The sequence below is a fragment of the Tympanuchus pallidicinctus genome, unplaced genomic scaffold, assembly GCF_026119805.1.
Source record: "Tympanuchus pallidicinctus isolate F22 unplaced genomic scaffold, pur_lepc_1.0 scaffold44, whole genome shotgun sequence".
Classification (NCBI taxonomy): Eukaryota; Metazoa; Chordata; class Aves; order Galliformes; family Phasianidae; genus Tympanuchus; species Tympanuchus pallidicinctus.
The window spans coordinates 96,638-120,400 of record NW_026294763.1 but is presented as its reverse complement, the minus strand read 5'-3'; the positions used below and the strand labels follow the sequence as shown (position 1 = coordinate 120,400).

Below are 23,763 nucleotides of genomic sequence, written 5' to 3'. Positions count from 1 at the left end.
CGATTCTCTGCCCCACACCTCCGCCCCTCACCTCCGCCCCGAGCGTCACCGCGGCAGGAAGAGGGGAGGGAGGGGGGCACACCGGGCCCTGCTCGCTGCGCGGCCCTTCAGACACCGCGGTGCGGGGTGATGCCGTTCTGCCCTCAGGCCCCACGCGGGGCTCAGGTCACACGGGCCCGGCGCTCATCCCCCGGGCGGACGGTTCGCGCGGGGCTCGGCTGCGCTCCGTAGGGCCCGGCGGATCCGTGGGGCCGCGAGGTCAGCGCGGGCCGGGGGATGCAGGCCCGGGCCCCCACCGTTACCATGGCAACAGCACCCCCGCAGCCACCGCGGTTACCATGGCGCCGCGCCGCTCTGACGCCACTTCCGCCCCGCGGTTACGCCACTTCCGCTCCCCGAGTTCGCGCCATTCTGTATCCCCCCCTCGCCCCCGATGCCCTCCGTGCCGCGAGGAGGCGGCGGCCCCCCCCGTGACCTCTGACCTCTGACCCCGTACGTCACCGTGGGGGAGGGTCGTAGCGGGAGCCCGAGGTGGCTGGTGGGGGTCCCGGGTTGTGTGCGGGGGGTTCACGGGGCGTTTGGGGGCCTTTGTGTACCGGGGGGGCGCTGTGGGGGAATTCGGGTATCGGGGCGATTCTGGGGGGTTCAGGGGCCGGGGGGAGAGCAGGGGGCGACTGGAGGCTTTAGGTGGCACTGAGCGATTGGGGGGGGTCCTCCGGGGGGATTCGGGTACAGGGGGAGATCTGGGGAGGGTTAGATTGTCGGGGGTGATCTGGAGGGCAGTGCGGGGGCTGCGGAGCGATGGGGGGGAGGGAGTCATCTGAGGGGGCTGCAGATACCAATGAGTGACCTGAGGGCGGGTTGGGGGTTATTGGGTGTCGGGGGGATTCTTGGGGCACTTTGGGGGTTTTTCAGTTGCCAGAGAGCTGAAGGGGTGTTTTGAGGGGCTTCGTCTGCCAGGGAGTGACACTGAGGGACCTTGGGGGAATTTGAGCACGAGGGATTGACTGGAGGGGCAGCTTGGGGATTTCAGATGCCAGGCAGCAAGTTAAGGAGCATCTTCGGGGGCTTTAGGTGCCAGGGTGTGATTTGGGGGAGGTTTCAGGTGCCAGGGAATCTTTGGGGGGCATTCAGGTACCATGGAGTTATTTGGGGGGGGGGCATTTCGGGTCCTTAAGGTGCCGCAGAGTGACGGGGAGCACCGTTCGGGAGACGTCGCGTGCATTTGGGGCACGTTTCGGGGTTCCTCACGCTCCCCTTCCCCTTGCAGCCCTGCAGCCATGTTCTCAGAGGTCACCCCCCCACCGGGGCACACCCTGCTGGGCCCCCCCTCTGCCGAGCCCCCCACCTTTGCCCGCGCCGGCAGCAACTTTGCCGACCGTTCGCAGCCCTTCCGCCTGGGGGAGCGCAGCTTTGGCCGGCAGTACGCGCACCTCTACGCCACGCGGCTGCTGTGCATGCGGCCCCGCCTGGAGCAGCAGGCACGGCTCCGATGGGGTGAGCGCCCCCCCGCCCCTCAGTCCTTCGCTGCTCCCCGCTTTTCCTTTCTCCCCGGGGGGACCCCGACATGCTGTCCCATTGTCCCGCGGCGTGCAGCGTATTTCTGGGATTGTTTTTCTTTTTGGAACGCCCAGCTGCCCCCCAGGCACACGGAGCGGGGGTTGGAGCTGCTCGGCTCAGCAGGCCGCTTCCTGCCTCCAGGCAGTCGCATTCCTGGCGTTGCTGGTGCCGTTCCCAGCCCCCACCTCCCCCCTCTCATCCCATCCCAGTGCCAAACCCTCACCCGTTCTGTCTGTGGGACTGGCGCATTGCTCACCCTCGTACTTCCCACCCCAAAACCCAGCGGGGTGACAAAGCCTGGAGGGACACCGCAGACACGGGGACACCCTTCGATGGCTGCTTTCCCAGCACTGAAGCAGGATGGGGGGTTTGCTCCGGAGGCCTCGAAGCTCCGGGGCGGCGTTTTGGGGAGCAGTCGCAGCGTGGTGGAGGGGGGAAGCGATGGGTGCAGGCTGAGCCGCGCGGCCCCGCAGGTGATGGCGTGCTGCTGCGGAAGCTGTGCCAGCTGCAGGCAGGCGAGCGGTGCTGCGTGGTGGGGACGCTCTTCAAGGCCATGCGGCTGCAGCCCTCCATCCTGCAGGAGATCAACGAGGAGGTAGGGTGACCCCCCCGCCCTGCTGCTTCCTCCTTGGCCGCCGCGCTGGCGGCACGCTAAGTGAAAGCAGCCCGGCGCCGGCACGCAGCTGGAGAGCAGCCCCGGCACAGGCCGCGCACCCCACGAACCTGAGGTCCCTCTCTTGTTGTGCCCCCCCAGCACAACCTGGTGCCGCAGCCCCCCCTGGCCAAATACGTGGACCCGTCAGACGAGCTGGTGCTGGAGGACGAGCTGCAGCGCATCAAGCTGACGGGGAGCATTGAGGCATCGAGGCTGGTGACAGGTAGGGGACGCACGGGTGGTGGCGGCCCGGAGAGCCGCGGTGAGGCTGAGTGCCCCCCACCCGCTGCAGGCGCTGTGCTGGCCGTGTATGGCCACGAGCAGGAGGATGGCAAGTTCCTGGTGGAGGAGCACTGCTTTGCCCACCTGCCCCCACAGCTGCCGTGGCAGGGACCCAGCGCAGACAGGTGAGTCCTTGTGGCGTCCCCGGTGTGTCCCCACACGGCCCCGGGGACCATTCGTCCCATCTGTCCGGAGGGACGCAATGGGGGCTGCAGCCTTCTGCCCGCCCCCCGCCCAGGTTCGTGCTGCTGGCCTCGGGGCTGGGGTTGGGCAGCGGCAGCGGCGAGTCCCTGCTGGGCACCCAGCTGCTGGTGGACGCGGTGACGGGGCAGCTGGGTGCCGAGGGCCAGCAGAGCTGTGCTGCGCTCATCTCCCGCGTCCTGCTGGCTGGGAACCTTCTGAGCCAGAGCACGCAGAGCCGCGACAGCCTGCACAAGGTATGGTGACAGTGGGGAGCCTGGCAGGAAGGAGGGAGGGATGGAGAGAGGTCGTGCTCCTCAGCGCATCCTCGCTGCTGCAGGCCAAGTATTTGACCAAGAAGACGCAAGCCGCCAGCGTGGAGGCGGTGAAGATGCTGGACGAGATCCTGCTGCAGCTCTGTGTGAGTGCCTGGGCTGGCGGAGCGGCTCCTGCAGCCCCTCGGGCCCCCAACAGCCCTGCTGTGCCTGCAGAGCTCCGTGCCTGTGGACGTGATGCCCGGGGAGTTTGACCCCACCAACTACACGCTGCCGCAGCAGCCGCTGCACCGCTGCATGCTGCCCCTCTCCAGCGTCTACCCCACGCTGCAGCTCGTCACCAACCCTTACCAGGCTGACGTGGACAGTGTCCGGTGAGGCACGGAGCGTCACCCAGGCTGGGATGCCGCTGGCGGCACGGGGCTCTGCTGTAGGTTGTGCTGAGTACAGATCCGCCCTCAAAATCCAGGTTCTTGGGGACGTCGGGGCAAAACATCAGCGACATCTTCAAGTACAGCAGCATGGACGACTACCTGGAGATCCTGGAGTGGACGCTGCTGGTGGGGCACATCAGCCCCACGGCCCCCGACACGCTGGGTAAGGGGCTGCGGGTCCCAGTGCCACGCAGTGGGGTGCGGGGTCGGATTCCGCAGCTCACTCTGCTCCTCCAGGCTGCTACCCCTTCTACAACTCGGATCCCTTCATCCTCGCCGACTGCCCACATGTCTACTTCTGTGGCAACGCGCCCAGGTTCCAGTCCAAGCTGCTGACAGGTGGGTGATGGACAGCTGCTGCCCGTCCCCGTCCCCGCTTGCGTTTGACGCCCGCCTGTCCTGCAGGGGAGGATGGGCAGCGGGTGCTGCTGGTGGCAGTGCCGGCCTTCAGTGCCACGCAGACCGCCTGCCTCGTCAACCTGCGCGACCTCAGCTGCCAGCCCATCAGCTTCTCCGTCTTTGGTGCCGAGGATGACAGCGACATGGAGGTGGGGCAGTGACAGCGCGGCGCGGACGTCACCTCACCGCCCTCCTGCGCCGTACGGTGGGAGAAGCAATGCAGTGCTGCTACCAATACAGCTTTGTTTATTTGTGTAACAAAACCACGCCAGGGCCCTGCCCTGCTTCATCCGTGCCCGGGCGCGGGGACGCGCGTCTGTGTGCCGCCCGGCCCGGGGCTCCGGGAGCGCGCACGGTGCCCACGCGGAGCGCCGGGAGGCGGAGCGAGGGGCCGGGCGTCCCCTAGTCGCCAAAGTTCACGGTGTAGGTCTCCGCGGTGGTGAAGGGCCGCGCCGTCCCCGTGCCCTCGTCCCACACCTCCGTCACCGTCACCAGCTCGGTCACCACCTCCGTCTCGGTCTCCATCTCCCAGGTGCCCGCCGTGGGCGGCTCCTGGCTCCACGGCGCGTTCGTGGTGCTGCTGAACGTGGGCAGCGCCGTGCGGGGGGGCGGGGCGGTGGGGAGGGCGGCGGGGCCGGCGGTGGCGTTCAGTCGCCGCAGCCTCATCCGCTCGCGGAGCCGCTGCCGGAGCCGCAGGCGCTGGCGCAGCCGCAGGCGCTCGCGGAGCGTCATGGGGCGGCCGGGCACCACGCGGCGGATGGGCCGGTTCCCGTTCATGGCCATGATCTCGCGGATGCGCTTCCAGTTGGAGCGCGCCAGCACGAAGTTGCACTGCGTGGCGCCGATGTCGTAGAAGACGCTGCAGGTCTTCGTGCTGGGGTTGTAGCCCTCGGCCCGCGCCGACACGCGGTATTCGCCCGGGTTCAGGATGCGCCAGTAGTCGCCGCCGCTGGCTGCGGTGCCGAGGGGTGAGGGGCCGCGGGGTCCGAGGGTCCGAGTGCCGCAGCCCGTGGCGCCCCGACCCGGCTCCTACCTGTCCTGATGCTGTGCTTGATGCCGCTCACCACGATGGTGGCGTTGGCGATGGGCTCTCCCTGCTGGTCCGTCACCAAACCCTTGATCCCGCGGTGGGTCTGCACAGAAGGGGACGAGGGCAGCGCGTTCGGTGCGAGGGGACGACGGCCAGCTCCCGGCGCCGCCTCCCCGTGCCTACCTGCTCCATGAAGGTGAGCAGTGACTCCTTGTTGTTCTCCCACTCCTGCTGCAGCTCGCTCTCATGGGGGAACTTGTCGCAGCCCAGGTAGATGGAGAGCTCCAGGCAGTTGGTGTGCAGGTAGCTGAAGTCATTCATGCCTGCCGAAATCCCCGTGGGATCGGCGCTGCGGGTCACCGCCTCCCCCACCCCCGGCTCACAGCGGCACCCTGAGGTGGGAACGTCTCCTCAGAGTCCAAGGGGCTCCGCCTGGGCGCCCACTTACTGCCAGCCCGCGGCCGCCACTTGGCCCCCTGCACGATGCCCATGGCGTCGGTGACGTCCTGTGCGTGGCAGCCCCCGCGGAAGGTCTCCGTCATGGTGAGGTGCGCCGAGGCGTAGGAGATGGCCAGCCAGCGGAACACGGCGTGGTCGGGCGTCTCGTGCACCTCGGGCCGCTCGCTGTCCTCGTCCTCGTCCGGCGGGCGCGGGGCTGCGGGGCTCTCGCTGTGGGGCCGCGCTGCATCGAAGGGGAAGGAGACCAACTTCTCCCCGCCCTGCAGGTTGGCTCCCAGCACGAAGGGGTTCTTCTCCATCCAGGCCATGATGGCTCGTGTCTCCACGGCCACCTGGAGAGGGGACGCCGTGCCACCCGTCCCGCCGTGCCACCGCCGTGCTCACGGGGCGGGCGGGCGCTCACCGCGGCGTCCTGCAGGTAGCGCTCCGGGACGGGGATGTGGTGGCCGGGGAAGCGGTGCGGCACCAACTGCCGCTCCTCGGCTGCCCACAGCGGGGACGTCAGGTCGGGGAAGTTCTCAAACAGGTCGAAGCCCTCCTCCGTCCAGTGGCCCAGCGCCCAGTTGCCCAGCTCGGAGCCCTGAGGGAGCGGCGACGGCCCCGCGGTGCCACCGCTGCCCCCGCGCCACCATCGTCCCGCTGCCACTGCTGCCCCGTTTCAACACCTCCCACGTGACACCGCTGTCTCAGTGCCACCATCCCAATGCCACCGCTGTCCTATTGCCACGACCCCAGCGCAACTCCCACCCCGTTGCCGCCACCTCCGTCCCACTGCCACCGTCCCAACGCCGTCACCATACCAGTGCCACCACCATCCCATTGCTGCTGCCCCAGTGCCACCACCATCCTGGTGCCAGCGTCCCAGTGCCACTACCTCAGTCCCACCACCATCCCCCTGCCACCAGCCCAGTGCCAGCATCGTCCCACAGCCACCATCCCAGTGCTACCATCCCAATTCCCCCACCGTTCCACGGCCACCAGCCCAGTGCCACCATCATCCAGTGTCACCATCTCAGGGTCACCAACATCCGACTGCCACAATCATCTCACTGCCACCACCTGAGTGCTACCATCCCAGTGCCACCACCACTCCAATGCCTCCACCATCCCATGTCTACCATCCCAGTGCCACCATCCCAGTGCTACCATCATCCCAATGCCACCACCATGGTTCCAGCATCCCGGTGCTACCGTTCCACAGCTACCACCCAGTGCCACCACTCCAGTACCACCACAACCAGAGCCACCACCACCCAGAGCCACCACCACCCAGAGCCACCACCACCCAGAGCCACCACCACCCAGAGCCACCACCTCCGCAGTGCCCCCACGCGCAGCCCCCCGCCCTCACCGCCTCCTGTGCCAGCTCGTAGCCGTCGGGGTTGAGCGCTGGCACGAGGTGGATGCGCGTCTCGGTGACCAGGCTGCGCACACGGGGGTTGCCATCCTGGTACTCCTTGCACAGGAACTGCATCAGCAGCAGCAGCAGCTCGCGGCCCAGCGCCTCGTTGCCATGCAGCCCCGCCGTGTAGCGGAACTCGGGCTCTCCTGCGGGGAGCCGTGGGTGCGGGGCTGGGGTGAGCTCAGCCCTGCTGCGTATGGGGCCACCAGGCCCATAGGATCAGGGCCTGGGTTGGTTTTAGGGTCAGAGTTAGGGTTAGGGTCAGCTTTAGGGCTAGGGTGAGGGTTGGCTGTGGATTTAGGGTCACAGTTAGGGTTGGGGTTAGCTTTAGGGCTAGTGTTAGCTTTAGGGTCAGGGTTAAGGCTAGGGCTAGAGTTAGTTTTAGGTTTAGGGTTAGGATTAGGGTTAGCTTTAGAGTTTGGATAATATTTAGGGTTAAAGTTTGCAATTAGGGTAAGGGTTTGGTGTTAGCACATAGGTAACAGGGCTAGTGCTTAGGGTTAGGGTTGAGCTGTGGGTTAGGCCAACATCGGGGTTAGGTATAGCGGGGTTAAAGCTCGGCTTTAGGGCGAAAGTTAGGGTTGGTTTTAGGGTTGGTTGGGTTTAGGATAACGGTTAGGTTTAGATTTGGAGTTGAGGTTAGTGCTTTGGTTACGGTTAGGGTTGTATTTGGGATTAGGGGAGGGTAGGGTTAATGTGAGGTAAGGCTTTGGCCGTTGCTGCAGTGGGACAGGATTGGTGTCAGGGCTCCTAAGGCGCAGATACGGCAGTGACAGAACTCGGGGCACGGCCACCTCCGGGTCCCCACGCCCCCCTCACCCGTCTCGTGCTCCCCCGGGTTGTCAGAGATCTCCATGGCGTAGATCTTCAGCCCCCGCGAGCTCTTGCCGATGTTGTAGATGCGGGTGATGGTGGGGCACTCCTCGTTCACCACCTTCATCAGCTGCGGGGGGAGAGGGAGAGGACGGGCGCTGGGAGGCGGCGCTGGGAGGCGGCGCGGGGACGCGGCTGGGACGGCGCCACCAAACCCACCTGCCTCATGTCCTTGTAGCTGTGGTGACGGAAGTCCAGGTTGTCGGCTGATGTCACCTCGTTCTGCTGCGCGTAGTAACTGCTGACAGCTGCGGGGACAGCGATGTGGCCGCGGCGCCCTGGGCTCCACGGCCCCCGTGTCCCCTCCCCGATGCCACTCACGGGAGAGAGGACAGCCCAGCACCTCCAGCCGCAGGCACAGGCTGCCGTTCCACGTCTGCGGGTACACGCGGATGTAACGCGCCACCATGGGCTCGGGGAACTCGGTCAGCACCGGCGTGTCCTTGTCCACGTTGCCATAGAACTTCTGCAATGGGGCACAGCAGGGTGGCACCGCGTCCCCATTGCATCCCCGCGTCACCCCGCGCCCCCCCCCCCTACCATCTCCTCGTAGCCGTTGGTGTACATCACCCAGTTCTGGCTGTCGTTGCTGAAGCCCACATAGAAGCTGGTGACGAAGTCCTCGCTGCGGGAGGGACGGAGGGGACGGCGTGGGACCCCGCAGTGCCACCCCTCGGCCCCGCCGGCCCCCGCCACCCGCCGGCCCCATACTGGATCTGGGAGTCCCGTCCCTGGGTGATGACGCCGGTGAACTTGGTGGTGCGGCGCGTGTCCACCTCCAGCCAGTGCGCGCGGCTGTCGTCCTCTGCACACCACGCACCGTCAAAGAAATCGTCCTCGTTGGGACCCGCCTGGGGACAGCAAGGGGACACGGATGGGGTGAGGAGGGGACGGGGATGGGGATGGGGATGGGGATGGGATGGGGGTGGAGATGGCAATGCGGTGATGATGGGATGGGGTGAGATGAAATGGGAATGGGGATAGGGACCAAAATAGCGATGGGGTCACGATGGGATGGGAAGGAAGCAGGGAAAGGGATTGAGACAGTGATGGGGTGAGGATGGGATGACAGTGGGGTAGAACAGGATAGGGACTGATAGCAATGGGGTGATGATGGAACGAGGATGGGGGTAGAACAGGATGGGATAGGAATGGGAACACGGGTAGGGGTGGGATGGGATGGGATGGGATGGGATGGGATGGGATGGGATGGGGATGGGATGGGATGGGATGGGATGGGGGAGAAGGTGGATATGGGATGGGGACGGGATGGACGCCCACCTGCATGTTGAGGCGGCCGCGCTGCGCACCCAGCCCATGGCGCAGCATGGAAGAGGCCAGGATCTGGTCATCCTCCACACGGTGGGACTCCATGCCGATGGGAGGGCACCCTGTGGGGACAGGGGACGGGAAGGCCGTGGCACTGCAGCGTAGCGTCCCCGCACACAGGGATGGGAACACTCACTCGTCTTCTCCTCCGGTGCTGCCCACTCATCCTCATCTGGCTCCCACTTCTTCCCACCTGGCTTTTTGGGTTTTCCTAGAGGAAAGGCGCATGGTGAGGGGGGCACAGGCTGAGTGGGATGCAGGGTTGGGGGCACCCACCTTTGCTGTCCCGGCCCTTCTCCTCTGCCCAAGGATCCTCCTCCTCCTCCTTGCTGCTGCCACCCTTCTTGGGCTTCCCTGGTGGGAAAGCAGTCTTAAGGGCACAGCGATGGGACAGGGACAGATGTGGGAATGGGAAAGGAGTAGAGATGGTACAGGGACAAGGACAAGGATGGGACAGGGACAGGAATCAGACAGGGACAAAAACGGGACAGACAGAGATGGGGACAGGGCTGTGCCACTGCCTCTCACAGGGCTTCAACTTCTCCTCGTCTGTCTCCATCTCCTCCTCTTTCTCCGGTTGCTTCTTGGGCTTGGGCGGTGGGAGCAGCCCGTAGTCGACTATGGGGTGGGGATGGTAGTGAGGGGCTGGGATGCCCCTGGGGACCCCTCAGAGCCCCCTGGGAGCAGGGGATGGGGCCGGGGGTCACTCACAGTCATCGTAGTCGGGTCGCTCCCAGCCCTCCTCGTAGTCGCGCTCGGTCACGGGGCCGGGCAGCGGTGCGGGGGGCTCCTCTGGTGTGGCTGGGGATGGGCAAAGGGTTTGGGGTGCCTATGGGGTCCCCTATGCCCCTGCAGGGTCAGCGTGTCCCTACGGTGTCTTCATGCTACTGTGAGGCCCCCCCTTACCACAGGGGGTCCCCACATCCCTGAAGGGTTTCCCCTATCTCCATGAGATCCCTACACTCCCACGGGCTCCTCCGTGTCCCTTTGGGATCCTCTATAGCCCCTATAGGGTCCCCACGTCCTGCAGAAACCTGCATATCCCTACAGGATTCCTACAGCTCCTGTGAGGTTCTCCTGTCCCTGCTGAGTTCACATGCCATTATGGGGTCCCCATGTCCCTGCAGGAACCCTGTGGGATGTTCATATCCCATAGGATCCCTGTAACCCCCACGGAGTCTCCATGCCCCTGCAGGAATCTGGATGTCCCATGGGATCCCCCTGCTCCTGTAGGGTCCCCCTGGACCTACAGGGTTTCTTGTTGTTTAGTGTCCCCATTTCCATGCAGGAACCCACCATCCCTGTGGGATCCCTTTACCTCTAGAGGTCCCCGTGCCCCTATAGAGTCCTAATGCCCACATAAGGGACCTCCACGTCCCCATCGATGACCCCTGTAGGATTGCCACGCCTCCATGGGGCTCCCTGCACCCCCCACACCAGGACATCCCCATGCCCCCCCCCATCCCTGGTGACCCCAAACCCCACTCCCAGCACTGGGGTCGCCCCCAGCCCGTGTCCCCGCACTGACGTGCTGCCGTCTCCGGTTGGGGCCAGACCCGGTCGGGTTTCCTCCTGTTTGGGGGTTTGCGGGGCTTCTGCTGCCGCCGGATGTACTCAACTGGGGACAGAGGGGGACACTGATGGCGGGGCCGTGAGGGGGTGAGACCCCACGGTGCCCCGTGAGCCCCAGTGCCGTACAGTCCTCATAGTCCTCCCGCTCCAGCTGCTCGTTGTAGTCCAGCGTCGGCGGCTCCGGCTCCTCAGGGACCTCTGCAGGGTGACACGGGGACGTGGGACAGGGAGGTCGGGGGGTGACGTCAGGAGGCGGGGAGGTGTCCCGGAGATGAGGGACACGGCAGCAGGGCACGGGGAGGTGGGGACACGGGGTGGCTCTCACCTGCCTCAGGCTCAGGGCGCCGATCCTCCCGGCCCCACTCCCAGCGCTGGGTTGGCCGCTCCTCCAGCTCCTCTGGGGACGGGGACACGGGGGGGGGGTGGGGTGGGACACGGCCGGCATTGCGCTTTGCCCCCACGGAGCCCCTTGGTGCCCCCCCCCCCCCGCTCACCTCGCTCTCTGCCATCCTCCTCCTCCTCCTCCTTCCCCTCGGGGACCCACGGCTGCCCCACAGACAGTGATGTCCCCGGTCCGTCCTCACCCCGCGGGGGTTGTGGGGCTGTGGGGGGCTCCCAGGGGGTGTCGGGTGGCTGCGGTGGCCTCGTGTCCAGGGGCTTCTTGGTGGCCTTGGGGGGTTTCTCTTTGGGGGGTTTTTCCTTGGGGGGCTTCTCCTTGGGGGATTTATCTTTGGGCTTTTTGGAGCCCTTGGGGGGCTTTTCGGAGCCTTTGGGGGGCTTCTCCTTGGGTTTCTTGGGGGGCTTCTCCCCGTCAGCCTTCTTGTCCCTGTCCCTGTCCCTGTCCTTCTTGGAGCCCCGGGGTCTCTCTTTGGGTTTCTTGGTGGGCTTGGGCCCTTTGTCCTTCTTGGGCTTCTTGGGTTCCTCAGGCTCCGTCAGCCGCTGCGGGGGCTCTGTGGGAGCAGGGTGGGGTTGAGGCACCCCCTGCCAAGTGCCCCCAACCCCCCCTCTGCCCCCACTCAGTGCCCCCAGCCCTGCCCAGCACTTCCAGTTCTGTCAATCTCAGTTCACCCCGCCTCATTTCACACCCCCCCGTTCCCCCCGTGTCATTACCCCCATCCCAGTGCTCTCATCTTGGCTCCCCTCATCCCAGTTCCCTTCATCCCAGTGCCCCCACCTCAATTCTCCCCCATCCCAGTGTCCTCATTCCAGTTCCTCCCATCCCAGTTCCACCACTCCAGTGCCCCACACTCCATTACCCCCATCCCATTACACCCATCCAATCACTTCCATCCCATTACCCCCACCCCAGTTCCCCCCACCCCTTCACACCCCATTACCCCCATCCCAGTTCTTCCCTCCCCAGTCCCACATTCCACCCCATCACCCCCATCCCATTATCCCCCACCCCATTACTCCCATCCCATCGCTTCCATCCCATTACCCCCACCCCATTCCCTCCCCCCCCCAGCTGCCCATTACCACCCCATTTTCCCCATCCTACTACCACTCTCCCAGCTCCCTCCATCCCATTTCCCCATCCCAGTCCCTCTCCCCCAGTCCCCCATTCCCACTCCATTATCCCCATCCCGTTACCACTTTCCCATCTCCCTCCATCCCTTTGCTCCCACCCCACGACCCCCATCCCATCGCTTCCATCCCCTTACCCCCATCCCAGCGCCCCCCACCCCATCACCCTCCCCCCAGCCCCTTTCCCAAACCACGACCCCCATCCCGTCACCCTTTCCCCCAGCCCCCCGTGCCCCCCCGCCCCGCGCTCACCACCGTTCCCCGCTCCCCGCTCCCCGCCGGTCCCGGGCTGAGCTCCGAGCCGCACATCGCTGCCATCCCCTCCCGCAACGCCGTCCACGGGCGCCAGGAAACCGCGCAGGAACTCTTCGATCTCCGCGTCCGTCAGTGCGGGAGCGGCGGGGCCCGGCCCGGCCCCGGGCAGCAGCGGGAGCAGCAGCAGCAGCGGGAGAAAAGCGGCGGAGCGGGGCGGCATGGCGGAGCGGCACCGGGCGGAGCGGGACGGGACGGGACGGGATGGGGGGGGGGGGAGGGGCGGCACCGCCCTGCGGGGGGACCGGCGCGGGCCGGAGCGGTACTGAGGGCGTGGGACGGAGCTGCGAGGGCATCGCGCTGATATCGCACTGATATCGCACTGATATCGCGCTGGTATCGCACTCACAGCACACTGCCACTGCACTGGCATTGCACTGGCGCTGCAGGGGTGCAGCCCTGCCCTTGGCACTGCACAGCACTGCGCTGCCACTGCGCTCCATCGCGTCGGTGCTGCATGGGCACCGCAGGGCAGCAGCACCGCACAGCACCGCACAGCACCGCACAGCACCGCACAGCACCGCTCCCTCGCTCCGCTCAGGACCGGCTCTCCGTGGCACTGGCGCCGCACGGGAGCGGGCACGGCGCCGTCCCTGCATTGGCACCGGGCTCAGGACCACCCCTGGGTGCCGCCCAGCATCGGGGTCACCCCTGTTGTCCCCATCCCGCTCCCCCAGTCCCTCCACCGGGCCCCGCAGGCTCCCCGGGCCCCACGGAGGCCGAGCCACGTGGCCGAGCCCCCCCGCGCTCGTCACACGCGTGGCCCCCAGCCCGGCTGTGACTCAGCGCCCAGACGCGCCGCGGCGGGGGTGGCGGGCGAGGGGGGCTGCCGTGTGGCGACCACAGCTTCCCAGTTCCTCCCAGTAACTTCCCGGTGCCCCCAGTTCACCCGACGCTCCCCGGTCCCCTCGGTGCTGCCCCCCCCCAGTATCAGTGCAGCCCCCCCCCCACTTCCAGTCGCCCCATCCAGCAATCCCAGTACAGGAGCTCCCTCTCCAGCAGGACCCCCGGACTCCCGCATTAGAATTCGCAGCACAGCCCCCCCCCCGGTGCATCCCCATAGCGCCCCCGCCAGCAGGGCTCCGGGACCCCCAGGAACCCCGTGCCGCACCGACTCCCGGCTGGGGGTCTCATGCCAGCAGCCCCCCGTGGCCACGCGCGCAGGGCGGGGGGGACGCGCAGGGCCAGACCCGCCCCCCCAGCCCCTCCCGGCGTCCGCACCCTTTCCTGCTTGAGTCAGCGGCGTCTGACTGCTGCTTCCGGGTGTCCCGCGGCTGTTGGGGCGTCCGCCTGTTTGTCTGGGTGTCCGTCCGGGTGTCCTCCTGTCTGTCCATCGGGGTGTTCTGCCTCGCCTTCTCCTTCTGTGTTTGTCCAGGTGTCCGTCCGTCTGTGTGGCTCACAGGGGTGTCTGTCTGTCTGTCAGAGTGTCTGCGGTGGGGGTTGTGTCCATCTGTCTGTAGGGGCATCCATCTGTCCATAGGGTGTCTGTGGTGGGGGTCTGACCACACTTCTGTCTGTCCTTCTGTCCATCAGGGCATCCATCTCCCTCTTGGGGTGCCAACCCGTCTCTCCAACTGTCTGTCCATCCGTCCACCGCCTTCCCGACGCCATGTACACGGCCCTCCCCAAAAGGTCCCCCACCCTCCAAACCCTCCCCCCGCCCCATAACCCCAAAGACCCCTCACCAACGCCCCTCTCCTCGCAGCGGTTCCCCCTTCGGCCCCGCGCCCACCCACCCTGGGCTGCACATCTGGCGCGTGGAGAAGCTGCGCCCGGTGCCGGTCCCTGAGAGCTCGTGGGGCGTCTTCTTTTCCGGGGACGCCTACCTGGTGCTGCACCTGGGGTCCGAGGAGCGAGCCCACCTGCACCTCTGGATCGGTGAGCAACGGGGCGGCGGGGCGGCGGGGGGACGCGGGGGTCCGGCTGAGCTGTCGTTGCCCACCGCAGGCCGGGAGGCGTCGCAGGACGAGCGGGGCGGCTGCGCCCTGCTGAGCACCCAGCTGAACGCGCTGCTGGGCGAGCGGCCCGTCACCCACCGCGAGGCGCAGGGCCACGAGTCCGATGAGTTCATGGGCTACTTCCCCCGCGGCATCACCTACCAGGTGTGGGGCTGGGCATCACCGCCCAGCAAGGAGCGTCGCCCGTGGGCTCTCGGGTAACCCTGAAGGGCACCGGGCATCGCCAGCGGGCCGTCGGGTGGCCCTGATGGGAGCTGGGCGCCACCGAGGGGATCTCGGGTAGCCCTGGTGGGGCCGGCGGGTGCCGGCAGTGGGTCGGGGTCCGTGCTGGGCGCTCAGCACGCCGTGCCGGCAGGAGGGCGGCGTGGACTCGGCCTTCAAGGCGGCGCGGCGCAGCGCTGGCCCCGAGCGCCGGCTGTACCAGGTGAAGGGCCGCAGGAACATCCGGGCCGCGGAGCGGGACCTGAGCTGGGCCAGCTTCAACACCGGCGACTGCTTCATCCTGGACCTGGGAGAGGTGCGAGGCTGCGGCGCTGCCGTCCCTTCCCTGTCCCCCAGATCCTTCTGCGTGGTGCAGGAAGTGCGGTGTGTCCGTCCGGGTGTCCGTCTGTCCGTTGGGTGTCCTTATGGTCGTCAGGGCGGCTCTCCATCTGTAGGCAGGCTGGCTGTCCTGCTGGCTGTTCATCTGTTGGGGCGTCTGTCTGTCTGTCTGTTGAGCATCCATGTGTCCATAGGGGTGTCCGACTGTCCATCTGGGTGTTCAGCTCTCCTGGGTGTCTGTTCTGAGTATTGCTCTGTTGGGTTCTTCACCTGCCTTTCTGTGTGTCCATCTGTTGGGGCGTCCGTCTGTCAAAGCATCCATCTGTTCAGAACAGCATCTGACTGTTTTCCCACATGTCCGCCTGTCCATTTGGGAGTCCATCTACTGGGATGTCTGTCTGTCCTTCTGGATGTCCCTCTGTTGGGGTATCTGTCTGTCAAAACAGCCATGAGCCCATAGGGTTGTTAGGCTTTCTGTGTGTCTAGTGGTCCTTCTGGGTGTCTGTCTGTCCTTCCACAGAGGTCTTCACCCATCTTTTTGGGTGTCCATCTGTTGCAATGCCTGCCTGTCCCTCCGGCTGTGCATCCATCCATCCATCCATCCATCCATCCATCCATCCATCCATCCATCCGGGCACACGTCCCTTCGGGTGGCCTTGGACACACGTTGCCATCCCTGTCCCCAGGCCATCTTCACGTGGTGCGGGGCGCAGAGCAACGTCCTGGAGCGCAGCCGGGCTCAGGAGCTGGCTGCAGCCATCCGTGACAGCGAGCGGGGCGGCAAAGCGCGCCTGGAGACGGTGCTGGACGGCGAGGAGCCCCCCGAGATGCTGCAGGTGCTGGGCCCAAAGCCCACCTTGACGGAGAGCAGCCCTGAGGAGGACGCCGCGGCCGATCGGAAGGCGGGGATGGCCGTTCTCTACAAGGCAAGGCACGAGGGATGCGTGGGGCTGGGCAGGGCTCAGGGACCCCCGTGCTGTGGGTCAGGTTGCCCAAAGCTCCGTCCAGCCTGGCCTGGGACGCCCAGGGCTTTGCTGTGGGTACATAAGGGATGTGTGGACACTGCACTGAGGGTCAGGTTGGCGGTTGGACTTGGTGACGTGAAGGTCGTTCCCAACATAGGTGACTGTAGGATCCTTTGGGCTGTGCTGGCCATGGGGCTGGGCAAGGCTGAGGGACAGCGAGGCGGTGGCAGCAGGGACAAAGGGCCGGTGCTGGCTGTGGGGTGGGGGTGACACGGTGACCACCCCAGGTGTCGGACGCAACGGGGCGCATGGACCTGAGCGAAGTGGCCCGGAGCTGCCCCTTCAACCAGAGCCTGCTGTGCCCTGACGACTGCTTCGTGCTGGACACGGGCGCCGGGGGGAAGATCTACGTGTGGAAAGGTGACCGGGGATGGGGCAGGGGACAGGGCCAACCCCCCCGAGCAGCACTGACGTCCCCATCCGCAGGGCGCAAAGCCAACGAGCAGGAGCGGCAGGCGGCCCTCAGCGTGGCCGAGCAGACCATCGCCCGCATGGGCTACTCGCCCCACACACAGGTGGGTGGAGGTGGCCTGGGGGGCACGGGCCACGACCCCCCATCCCCACTGCATCCCCATCGCCGCCCCGCAGGTGGAAATCCTGCCGCAGGGCCGCGAGACGCCGCTCTTCAAGCAGTTCTTCAGCGGTTGGAAGTGAGGCGGCGCCGTGGGCACAGGGTGGCACAGGGACGGGCTGTGGCCCCACTCCCACGCCCACCGTATTCCCCACACCTCCAGCCCTGTGCCAGCTCCAAGCCCAACCCAGCCCTGCACCATCAGCCCACCCTCACTGTGTCCGAGGCCATGCCGTCCCCACTCCTCTCTTTAAGCCCCTGCCATCTACAAGGCCATTCCACCCCCATGCCATCTCTGTCTCCATCCCCACGCCACCCCGCTGCCACCTCCAGCCCCATTTCTCTGGCATCCCATCCCAGTGCCAACCCATCCTGGAGGCCACGCCATCCCCACACCCATCTTTCCTGGATCCATCTCCATGCCCATGCTGCCCCCATGCTGCCCCTGTGCCCCCCATTTCTGAGCCCGCGCCATTTCCCTCGCCACATCCATGCCACCTGCATGGCCATGCCACCCCATGCCACCTCCCTCTCCACCCCCATTCCATGCCACCCCTTCTCAGTGCCATCCTCACAGCACACAAATAAAGGCATGATGTGAACCCTGTGCCACACTGCAGCGCTGGAATGAAGGACATGGGGCTGGGGGCAGCGGGGGGCGGACGGCAGCCATGGGGCAAGGTGGCCCAGCAGCACCCGTGGGTGCTGAGGTGACCAGGAGGCAGTGGGGCACTGCAGCCTGAGCCCCTCCGGTGCCGCCCACCCTGCCTGTGCTGATCAACCTCTTCTCAACTGTTCCTCCCCAACAATGCCCCCAAGCCTGCGGTTTCTGATCCATTGCAGAACACATCCTGCTCAGCTTCCTCTTAATTAAGGGTTCCTCATTAGCGCTGTTAGAAAGCCGCTCTCCATGCCAGCGCTGCACCGAAACGCCACCAGTGGTGCAGAGCAACCCTCAGCCACGGGCTGCAGGTGGGGGCACAGGGAGCAGGGCGCCCCACAGGGTCCTGACACCAAAGAAAGCCCTTTTATTGACCCGCGGCCAACAGCCGCCGCGTCCTTGATCCCAAAGCAAACCGGGGGGGAGGAAGGCCGCCGCCGCACCGCACTCTTCCTCCTTCACAGTGAATGGGGCAGGCAGCGCCCACAGCTTGAGGGGGGCTGGGGGGTCACGGAGGGGTGCTGCCATCGCCCCCCAGAGAGTGCGGGGGGCTCAGGGGGCACAGCACGGTGCTGGGGGAGGGGGGAGGAAGGCAGGAAGCTGGCGCTGCTCGGAAGAACCGGTGGTGGGGGGGGGTCTGGGCACTGCCCGCCCCGCTGCCCTCACTCGAGCAGCTCCACGTAGTTGGCAGGGAACATCCCAAAGTGGCCGTCGGGGCCGTAGCCCCGCCACCATCCCTCGTCGATCATCTCGATGTTGGTGATGATGTTCTCGGGGTCAAAGGAGATCTCGGTGTCATCGGCTGGGAGCGGGGAAAAGGGGGGTGTGGGACAAAGCAGGGGAACCCCTGGGCCCCCCATGCTGGGAGCACCCCCTCCATCTCGGAGAGACCCCTTCCGTTTAGGAGCGCTCTCTCCTCTTTCTGGAGGATCCCACACCCCCGTCCTGGGGGAACCTGCCCTATTTCAGAGCCTCCCCTCCAGTTTCAGAGGACCCTCCCTCATTTCAGAGGCCCCCCCTCCCTCCTCTGAAGAATTCCATTTCAGAGGGACCCCCTCGTTCTGAAGGTCACCCCATCTCACAGGGACCCCTCCTCTTACTGGAGGAACCTTTTGGGGGAACCTCCCCTATTTCAGAGGGCTTTCCCCAGCTCTGGAGGATCTCCCCCCTCACCCCCTCATTTCTATTTCAGAAGAAATCCCCTCTTTTGAGGACATCCTCCCACTTCAGAGGACCTCCCTCAGCAGAACCCCCTCAATTTTGGAGGAACCCCCCTCGTCCATAGGAGCCCCCTCTGCTCCTTTCAGAAGCAACCCTCCATTTTGAAGGAACGCCCCCCGTTTCAAAGGACACCCTCCTTATTTTGGGGGCAACCCCCCAATTCTGGGGCAGCGCTGCTATCCTGGGAGGAACCTCCCCAGGTTCAGAGGGGCCACCCCCCTTATTTCAGAAAATTCCCCCATTTCGGGGACCCCCCCCGTACCCGCCTGGTAGTCGTAGAGCGCTCGGGCACACAGCCCCTTCCCCGCCAGCTCGGGCTCCTGCTGGTACCCAGCTGGGTACTGGTACTGAGCTCCATCGTCGTGGTCCTGGGAAGGGAACGGGGGGCATTGAGGGGCCTGCAGCAACCCCAGCGTGGGCCGAGGGCAGCAGAGGCGCCCAGAGGGGATGCAGCCCCATAAAGCCGGACCCTGAAAGCAGAGGCAGAGCCCAACCTGAGGGGGTTCCTCGTAGATGGCTGCGCCGTCAGCTGCATCCTCGTACACGTTCTCCCCATCCGGGTGGCTGCCCATCGGGCTCACGCTGTGCCCTGCAGGGGGAACGGCGGCAGCTCAGCCATAGCGCTCCCCCCACAGCGGGGTCACGGAGCCCCGAGCGGTGCTTCTCATTTGGGGAGGGGAGGGGAAAGGGGGGGAGCTGGTGCTCAACGTGAGTCATTGCCTAAAACAGCACGGAGAGAAGCTGGTGGGAAGGGCCGCGCTGGAGCTTGGCCGACAGCAGCATCTAGCGGCGAGAGCAGCCCCACGGCACCGAACCGCGGGGGGGGGGGGGGGGGGGAGCCAAGGGGTCACAAAGTCACAGCGAGGTTGTGGGCACCTCCGGGTCCCTCTGCTCCCACCCAGCACCACGTCCAGGTGGGATGCAGATCTCCAGGAGGAGACCGGGTTCCAAACGGGACCAGGAAGCGTGGCACCGGGGGGGGGGGGGGGGGGGGGGAAGGGCAGCCCACACACCTGAGGCCGGCACTGGGGATGGGTCCGGGAGGGGGGGGGGTGGGGGCCGGCACGGCGTCCTGCTCCCGCTGCAGGAAGGGGCTGCGCAGCTTGCCTGAAACAGAGAATGGGGGCTGAGGCGGGGCCTTGCCTGCAGCCAGGGGTGGTTTTGGGCAGACGGCACTGCCCTCCTTCCTCTCTTTGGAAACCCCCCAGAAAGCTGTCAGCCCCCACGGGGCACCGCTTGTCCCCAGTCCAATCCTGGTGCTCCAGCAGCATTCCCACCACGCTGCAACGCACCCCCACAAAGCAGTGGGATGGGAACAGCACCAAGCTGAGCGCCCACGGGGTCACCGCCTGCAAATCCTCCCCTGGCTGCGACTGGGCACCCACATCCCCCTGTCCCCCCAGGACCCTCACCTGGCTGTGCAGTGGCTGCAGTGTCCCCAGGTGCCGCCCGCTCCCTCTGCACAAAGATGTCCCGTGGGTTCCCCGGGCGCTGCGCAATCAGTGACGCCGCCTCCTGCGAGTGGAGTGGGGCTCGGGGGGGGGGTCCAGTGGGGCAACCCCCAGCTGTGGGGCTGTGGTCTCACCTGGGCTTTCTCCACTGATTCGCTTCTCCGCACGCGGCGCTGCCCGGCCTCACGCTCCTCTGCCTGCTGCTCCTTCTGTGGCACCAGAGGGGACAGTGACGGCCCCACCGCGCGGACCCCAAAGCGGGGGGTGAGCAAAGGGGACATCTGCACCCCAAAAGCCCCAGGGACGGCACGAGGCTCACCCACTGCTGCTGCTCCCGCCTCTCTGCCTCCTGCTGCAGCCTCCTGCAGGGAGACGGGGGGGGGGTGACAAAGGGGAGAGAAGGGGTGGCCAGGGGTGGCAAGGGCCTGGAGGTGCTCAGGACTCACTTCTGGGCCTCGATCTGGCTGGAGCGTGCCTGGAACCTCTGCTCCCTCCCCGCTGCCTCCTGCAGCTCCCTCTCACGCCGCTCACGCTCCAGCCGCTGCCGCTCCTCCTCCGCGCGCCGCTTCTCCTCCAGGCGCCGGTTCTCCTCATCCTTCTGTTGGATGCAGGCACCGCCTCAGCCCCGCCGTGCTCCGCCACGCGACCCGCAGTGCTGCTCTGCAGCCCTCACCTCGGCTTTGGCCCAGAAGTGGTCCTTGTTGACCCTCTTGATTTCAGACATGGCGTTGGTTTTCTGGTAGACGGAGCCCTGCGCGGGGCGGGCAGCGGAGGGGTCAGAGCAGTGCTGCACAAATGACTTCTGCATCCCCCTTCAGAAACACGCTGACCCCACTGCTTTGTGCTGCCTTCGGTAGGGGTGGAAGGGACCCCACAGCCCATCATTCCCCACATCCCCACTCCATCTGACCACACAAAAAGTTGTTCTCCATCTTGTTTCTACCTCCCTGTAGGTCCTGCTGGACAGGAATCCGCCCCATAGGACCCACCCAACAGCAAAGGGCACCGCAGTCCCACCCCGTGGGACCCCCAACACCAGCATCAAACCATCTCCCCGTACTCGGTGACGTCACCCCAGCCCCAGACCCACCACAGGGCCTTGTGGCCCGGCGTCCTGGAAGCGGCTGCTCTCTTTGTGGAAGCTGTAGTTGGCCCCCGAGGCCTTGGCCACCTTCTGCATGATGAGCTCGGGCTCCACATCCTCCTCTGCTCGAGCGTTGATGGTGACGTGGGCACCCTGCATGGGGACATTGGGCTCGGGGTAGCACCGAATTGGCTTCCACAGGGGACAGAATGGGGACAGCAGGAGCCAAGCAAACCTTCAGGAAGCTGGCAACGGTGCTGACGTGGTTGGCACAGGCTCCTTTCCGCACATCATTGACGCCTTCACCCGTCTGCGTGGAGAAGCAGTGGCAAACCAGCAGAGGAGCAATGGAATGAGCAATGGAAGAGCGATGCAGAACCAATGGAATGGAAGAGCAGTGGAAGAGCAATGGCACCATGAGCCCCACCCCAGCGGCTCCTTTCCACCCCTTTGATTTGGGATGTCCCACACGTCCCCATCCCAGCTCACCCAGTTGACGAGGACGTATTTGGGCAGGCCGGAGTTGGGGTCCTTCACCCTGCAGAAGGCGTACATCACCTTGCCGCTGTTCAGCTCCTCCACCATCTCCTCCAGGCCGCCCTCTGTACCGGGACAGGAGCAGGGCTGGGCCAGGGGCATTGGCCACGTCCTGGCCACCCCTCGGTGTCCCCAGGGCCGCAGGGAGCGCGGGTGGCAGCGGGGGGTGCCCACAATCGCCAGCCTCCCCCCAGCACCGCGCGCATGGGAACCACTCAGCAATGAGGAAACCCACAAGAACGCGCTCACACCCCCAAACCGTTCCCCATAAACGTCCCCAAAGCGGAAGGCGGCGGTGTCACAACGGCCAGCCCCAAATCCAGACCCCCCCACACAGCAGGAACGGGGCTTCAACCTCCCGAGCGGCAACCGAAAGGAGTTATGGGGCGGAGGGGGCGGGCCGGGCCGGCACCGCTTCCCCATTTCCAAGGCAGGCACTCCGCGCTGGGCGCCCCGCTCACCCCCGCTGCCGGCCACGCGCAGGTCGTTGCTGTTGCCTTCATAGGTGAACAGAGCCCTGTGGGATGGGGGGGCTGAGTCACGGCCCCCCACCCCCAAAGCCCCGCACCCACACATCCCAAGCCCCGACCCCCAGGCACGCAATGAGCCCCCCGCCCTAAATCACCCCCGCTCCACAGACCCCCCCAGACCCCCAGCTCTGGGCACCCCGCACCCTGAATCCCCCCCCCCCCCCCCGTGCACCCCACGGCCCTCCCAGCCCCTCACCCCCACGCACCCCACACCCCCAGCCCCCCCCATCACCCCACACCCTCCACACCGCCTGCACCCCCATCTCCAGCCCTCCCACTCCTCTGGCCACCCTCCACTCCCCCCTCCATCCCCCCCGTCCCCGTGCTCCCCCAGCCCCAAACACTTCCATATCCTCGCATCCCACTTTCACCTCCCCACCCACTTCCCCCCATCCCTCCACCCCCATCTCCACCCCCCCCGGCCCCAATCACCCCTCCAAACCCCCTAAACCCCCAACACCCCCCATCCTCCTTCCACCTTTCCATCCCCGGACCCCCCCCCAGTTACCCTCCGCACCCCATCTCCGCTCCCACCCCCCCGCTCCCCCCACCCCACGCCCACCAGTCGGTGGGGCTGCCGGCCGCCACCACCCTCCCGTAGGCCTCCTGCAGCGCCCGCCCGTTCTTGCTGAGGTTCAGCGCCATGGCAGCGCCGGATCCCGCCCCGCCCCGCCCGCGCCCCCTATAAGCCCCGCCCCTATAAGCCCCACCTCCTCCAAGCCCCGCCCCTCACAGGGGGCCGCCCTCGAGCCGGCCGCGCCACGCCTTTATCGTTGGTCACGCCCCCTTGGTGTGACCACGCCCCCTGACGCCCCGCCCCCCCTCCCATGGCCGCGGGCGCGCGCTGATGGTCCATTCGCGGCTCATCCCGTCGGCCCCCCCTCAACACTCCCCCCCCCCCCCGTTCCCTCTGGGCCTCCGGCATCGCATGGCCACCGCGGGGACTCTGGGGACACGGGGCCTCCCAGCCACCGTGGGACCCTCGGGTACAGTGGGACCCTCGGGCACCCTGTCCACCCCCACCCCCCGACGGCAGGGGCCCCTGGGCTCCCGCGAACGCCCTGAGCCACCCACGGGACCTGTGAGCAGCCCGGATGTGTCGGGACCCAAGAACGCCCTGGGACGCCAGGAGCTTTAGACCCCACATGGGCACCATGGGGCCCCCAGACAGCCCTGGATCTCCAGCACGATGGGCACCATGGGACACTGGGACCCTCGGGCACCCTGGCCCTGCCACTCAGATGACACAGCACCCCCTGGGCACCCATGGGCACTCTGGGACCCCCCAGCACCCCCAAGCCTCTATGTGACCCCGGGACCTCCAGCCAGCCTGGCACACCCCCAGGACCCGTGGATGCCATGGGCCCCCTGAGCACTCTGAGTCCCCCATCCACCCCGGGACCCCAGCCACCATGGGACCCCTGGGGACAGTGGGACTGTGGGACACCCGGGGACCCCCCCCATCCTCCATCCCTCCTTATGAGGGGCTGCCCTCAAACACCCCCAAATCGGCATTTTGGGGGTGCGTCCCCCAGGGACAGAGCTCCCCAATGGGTCGGGGTGACCCTGGGTGGGATGGGAAGGAAGCCCACTGCCCCCACCGCACACCGCAGCTGTGAGCACTGCCAGCAGCCAATTAATGGGAAAGTTAATTAAAAGCAGGGCCATAAAACATCTGGAAGGGGAATGCCTGGGCAGTGCAGCACCCCGCAGCTGCTCCTCGGGGTCACCGCTGAGTTCTGTGCCACAAAAGCCTTTTCATGGGGGATTTCAGGCAAAGGGACCTTTGTGGGGCAGCGTGAGGGGGCCCAGAGGGTTGGAGGGGGTGGGCGACTCAGTGCTGAAAGAATGGGGTTTGTCAGTGGGGTCCTGTCCTATGGGGCAGCCTGGGGCTGC

At 66.4% G+C, this 23,763-nt stretch overlaps 4 protein-coding genes across 9 annotated transcripts; 2 read left to right on the top strand and 2 right to left on the bottom strand.

Moving 5' to 3' along the window:
• Positions 1–373: 373 nt before the first annotated feature.
• Positions 374–4,048, top strand: POLD2 (DNA polymerase delta 2, accessory subunit). Of its 3 annotated transcripts, none has more exons than XM_052702359.1 (11): positions 374–492; positions 1,271–1,497; positions 2,034–2,155; positions 2,315–2,438; positions 2,508–2,622; positions 2,736–2,934; positions 3,018–3,098; positions 3,169–3,326; positions 3,422–3,549; positions 3,624–3,725; positions 3,792–4,048. In XM_052702359.1, the coding sequence occupies exons 2-11, from the start codon at positions 1,281–1,283 to the stop codon at positions 3,944–3,946; spliced, it is 1,401 nt and encodes a 466-aa protein (XP_052558319.1). In that variant the 5' UTR covers positions 374–492; positions 1,271–1,280; the 3' UTR covers positions 3,947–4,048. The 3 variants fall into 3 exon arrangements, with proteins under 3 accessions (XP_052558319.1, XP_052558320.1, XP_052558318.1); XM_052702360.1 differs by lacking the exon at positions 374–492 and adding an exon at positions 1,003–1,134; XM_052702358.1 differs by lacking the exon at positions 374–492 and having other exon boundaries at positions 1,125–1,497.
• Positions 4,012–12,487, bottom strand: AEBP1 (AE binding protein 1). Its single transcript, XM_052702343.1, has 21 exons — positions 12,230–12,487; positions 10,945–11,400; positions 10,776–10,847; positions 10,577–10,648; positions 10,407–10,496; positions 9,590–9,679; positions 9,407–9,496; positions 9,155–9,232; positions 9,015–9,089; positions 8,831–8,940; positions 8,261–8,400; positions 8,090–8,174; positions 7,871–8,015; positions 7,709–7,797; positions 7,496–7,619; positions 6,626–6,822; positions 5,678–5,854; positions 5,264–5,606; positions 4,999–5,138; positions 4,819–4,918; positions 4,012–4,738 (listed from the first exon to the last, which is right to left on the bottom strand). The coding sequence occupies exons 1-21, from the start codon at positions 12,450–12,452 to the stop codon at positions 4,188–4,190; spliced, it is 3,447 nt and encodes a 1,148-aa protein (XP_052558303.1). The 5' UTR covers positions 12,453–12,487; the 3' UTR covers positions 4,012–4,187.
• Positions 8,330–16,630, top strand: CAPG (capping actin protein, gelsolin like). 4 transcript variants are annotated; one of them, XM_052702363.1, is made up of 9 exons: positions 8,330–8,428; positions 13,823–13,921; positions 13,995–14,167; positions 14,237–14,391; positions 14,603–14,764; positions 15,474–15,713; positions 16,040–16,172; positions 16,239–16,327; positions 16,401–16,630. In XM_052702363.1, the coding sequence occupies exons 1-9, from the start codon at positions 8,424–8,426 to the stop codon at positions 16,464–16,466; spliced, it is 1,122 nt and encodes a 373-aa protein (XP_052558323.1). In that variant the 5' UTR covers positions 8,330–8,423; the 3' UTR covers positions 16,467–16,630. The 4 variants fall into 4 exon arrangements, with proteins under 4 accessions (XP_052558323.1, XP_052558322.1, XP_052558324.1 ...); XM_052702362.1 differs by lacking the exon at positions 8,330–8,428 and adding an exon at positions 13,478–13,627; XM_052702364.1 differs by lacking the exon at positions 8,330–8,428 and adding an exon at positions 13,517–13,664.
• A 758-nt stretch (positions 16,631–17,388) lies between these two features.
• Positions 17,389–22,534, bottom strand: DBNL (drebrin like). Its single transcript, XM_052702361.1, is given in 15 exon segments — positions 17,389–17,846; positions 18,528–18,633; positions 18,760–18,854; positions 19,279–19,315; positions 19,317–19,372; positions 19,678–19,780; positions 19,851–19,925; positions 20,036–20,078; positions 20,163–20,314; positions 20,390–20,467; positions 20,807–20,953; positions 21,036–21,110; positions 21,290–21,402; positions 21,799–21,854; positions 22,430–22,534. Coding segments are annotated over 15 exon segments (1,359 nt in total). The 5' UTR covers positions 22,513–22,534; the 3' UTR covers positions 17,389–17,706.
• Positions 22,535–23,763: the final 1,229 nt, after the last annotated feature.

Bases quoted from the DNA above. Each gene is read 5' to 3' on its own strand.
- POLD2 (XM_052702358.1), top strand. From the start codon at position 1,140: ATGGAGTTATTTGGGGGGGGGGCATTTCGGGTCCTTAAGGTGCCGCAG. The intron at 2,439-2,507 runs GTAGGGGACGCA...CACCCGCTGCAG, and splicing joins GGCATCGAGGCTGGTGACAG to GCGCTGTGCTGGCCGTGTAT. The intron at 2,623-2,735 runs GTGAGTCCTTGT...CCCCCCGCCCAG, and splicing joins CAGGGACCCAGCGCAGACAG to GTTCGTGCTGCTGGCCTCGG.
- CAPG (XM_052702363.1), top strand. The intron at 14,168-14,236 runs GTGAGCAACGGG...TGCCCACCGCAG, and splicing joins CCACCTGCACCTCTGGATCG to GCCGGGAGGCGTCGCAGGAC. The intron at 16,328-16,400 runs GTGGGTGGAGGT...GCCGCCCCGCAG, and splicing joins GCTACTCGCCCCACACACAG to GTGGAAATCCTGCCGCAGGG.
- AEBP1 (XM_052702343.1), bottom strand. From the start codon at position 12,452: ATGCCGCCCCGCTCCGCCGCTTTTCTCCCGCTGCTGCTGCTGCTCCCG. The intron at 10,497-10,576 runs GTACGGCACTGG...CTCTGTCCCCAG, and splicing joins GCGGGAGGACTATGAGGACT to TTGAGTACATCCGGCGGCAG. The intron at 9,497-9,589 runs GTGAGTGACCCC...CCCACCCCATAG, and splicing joins GCGACCCGACTACGATGACT to TCGACTACGGGCTGCTCCCA.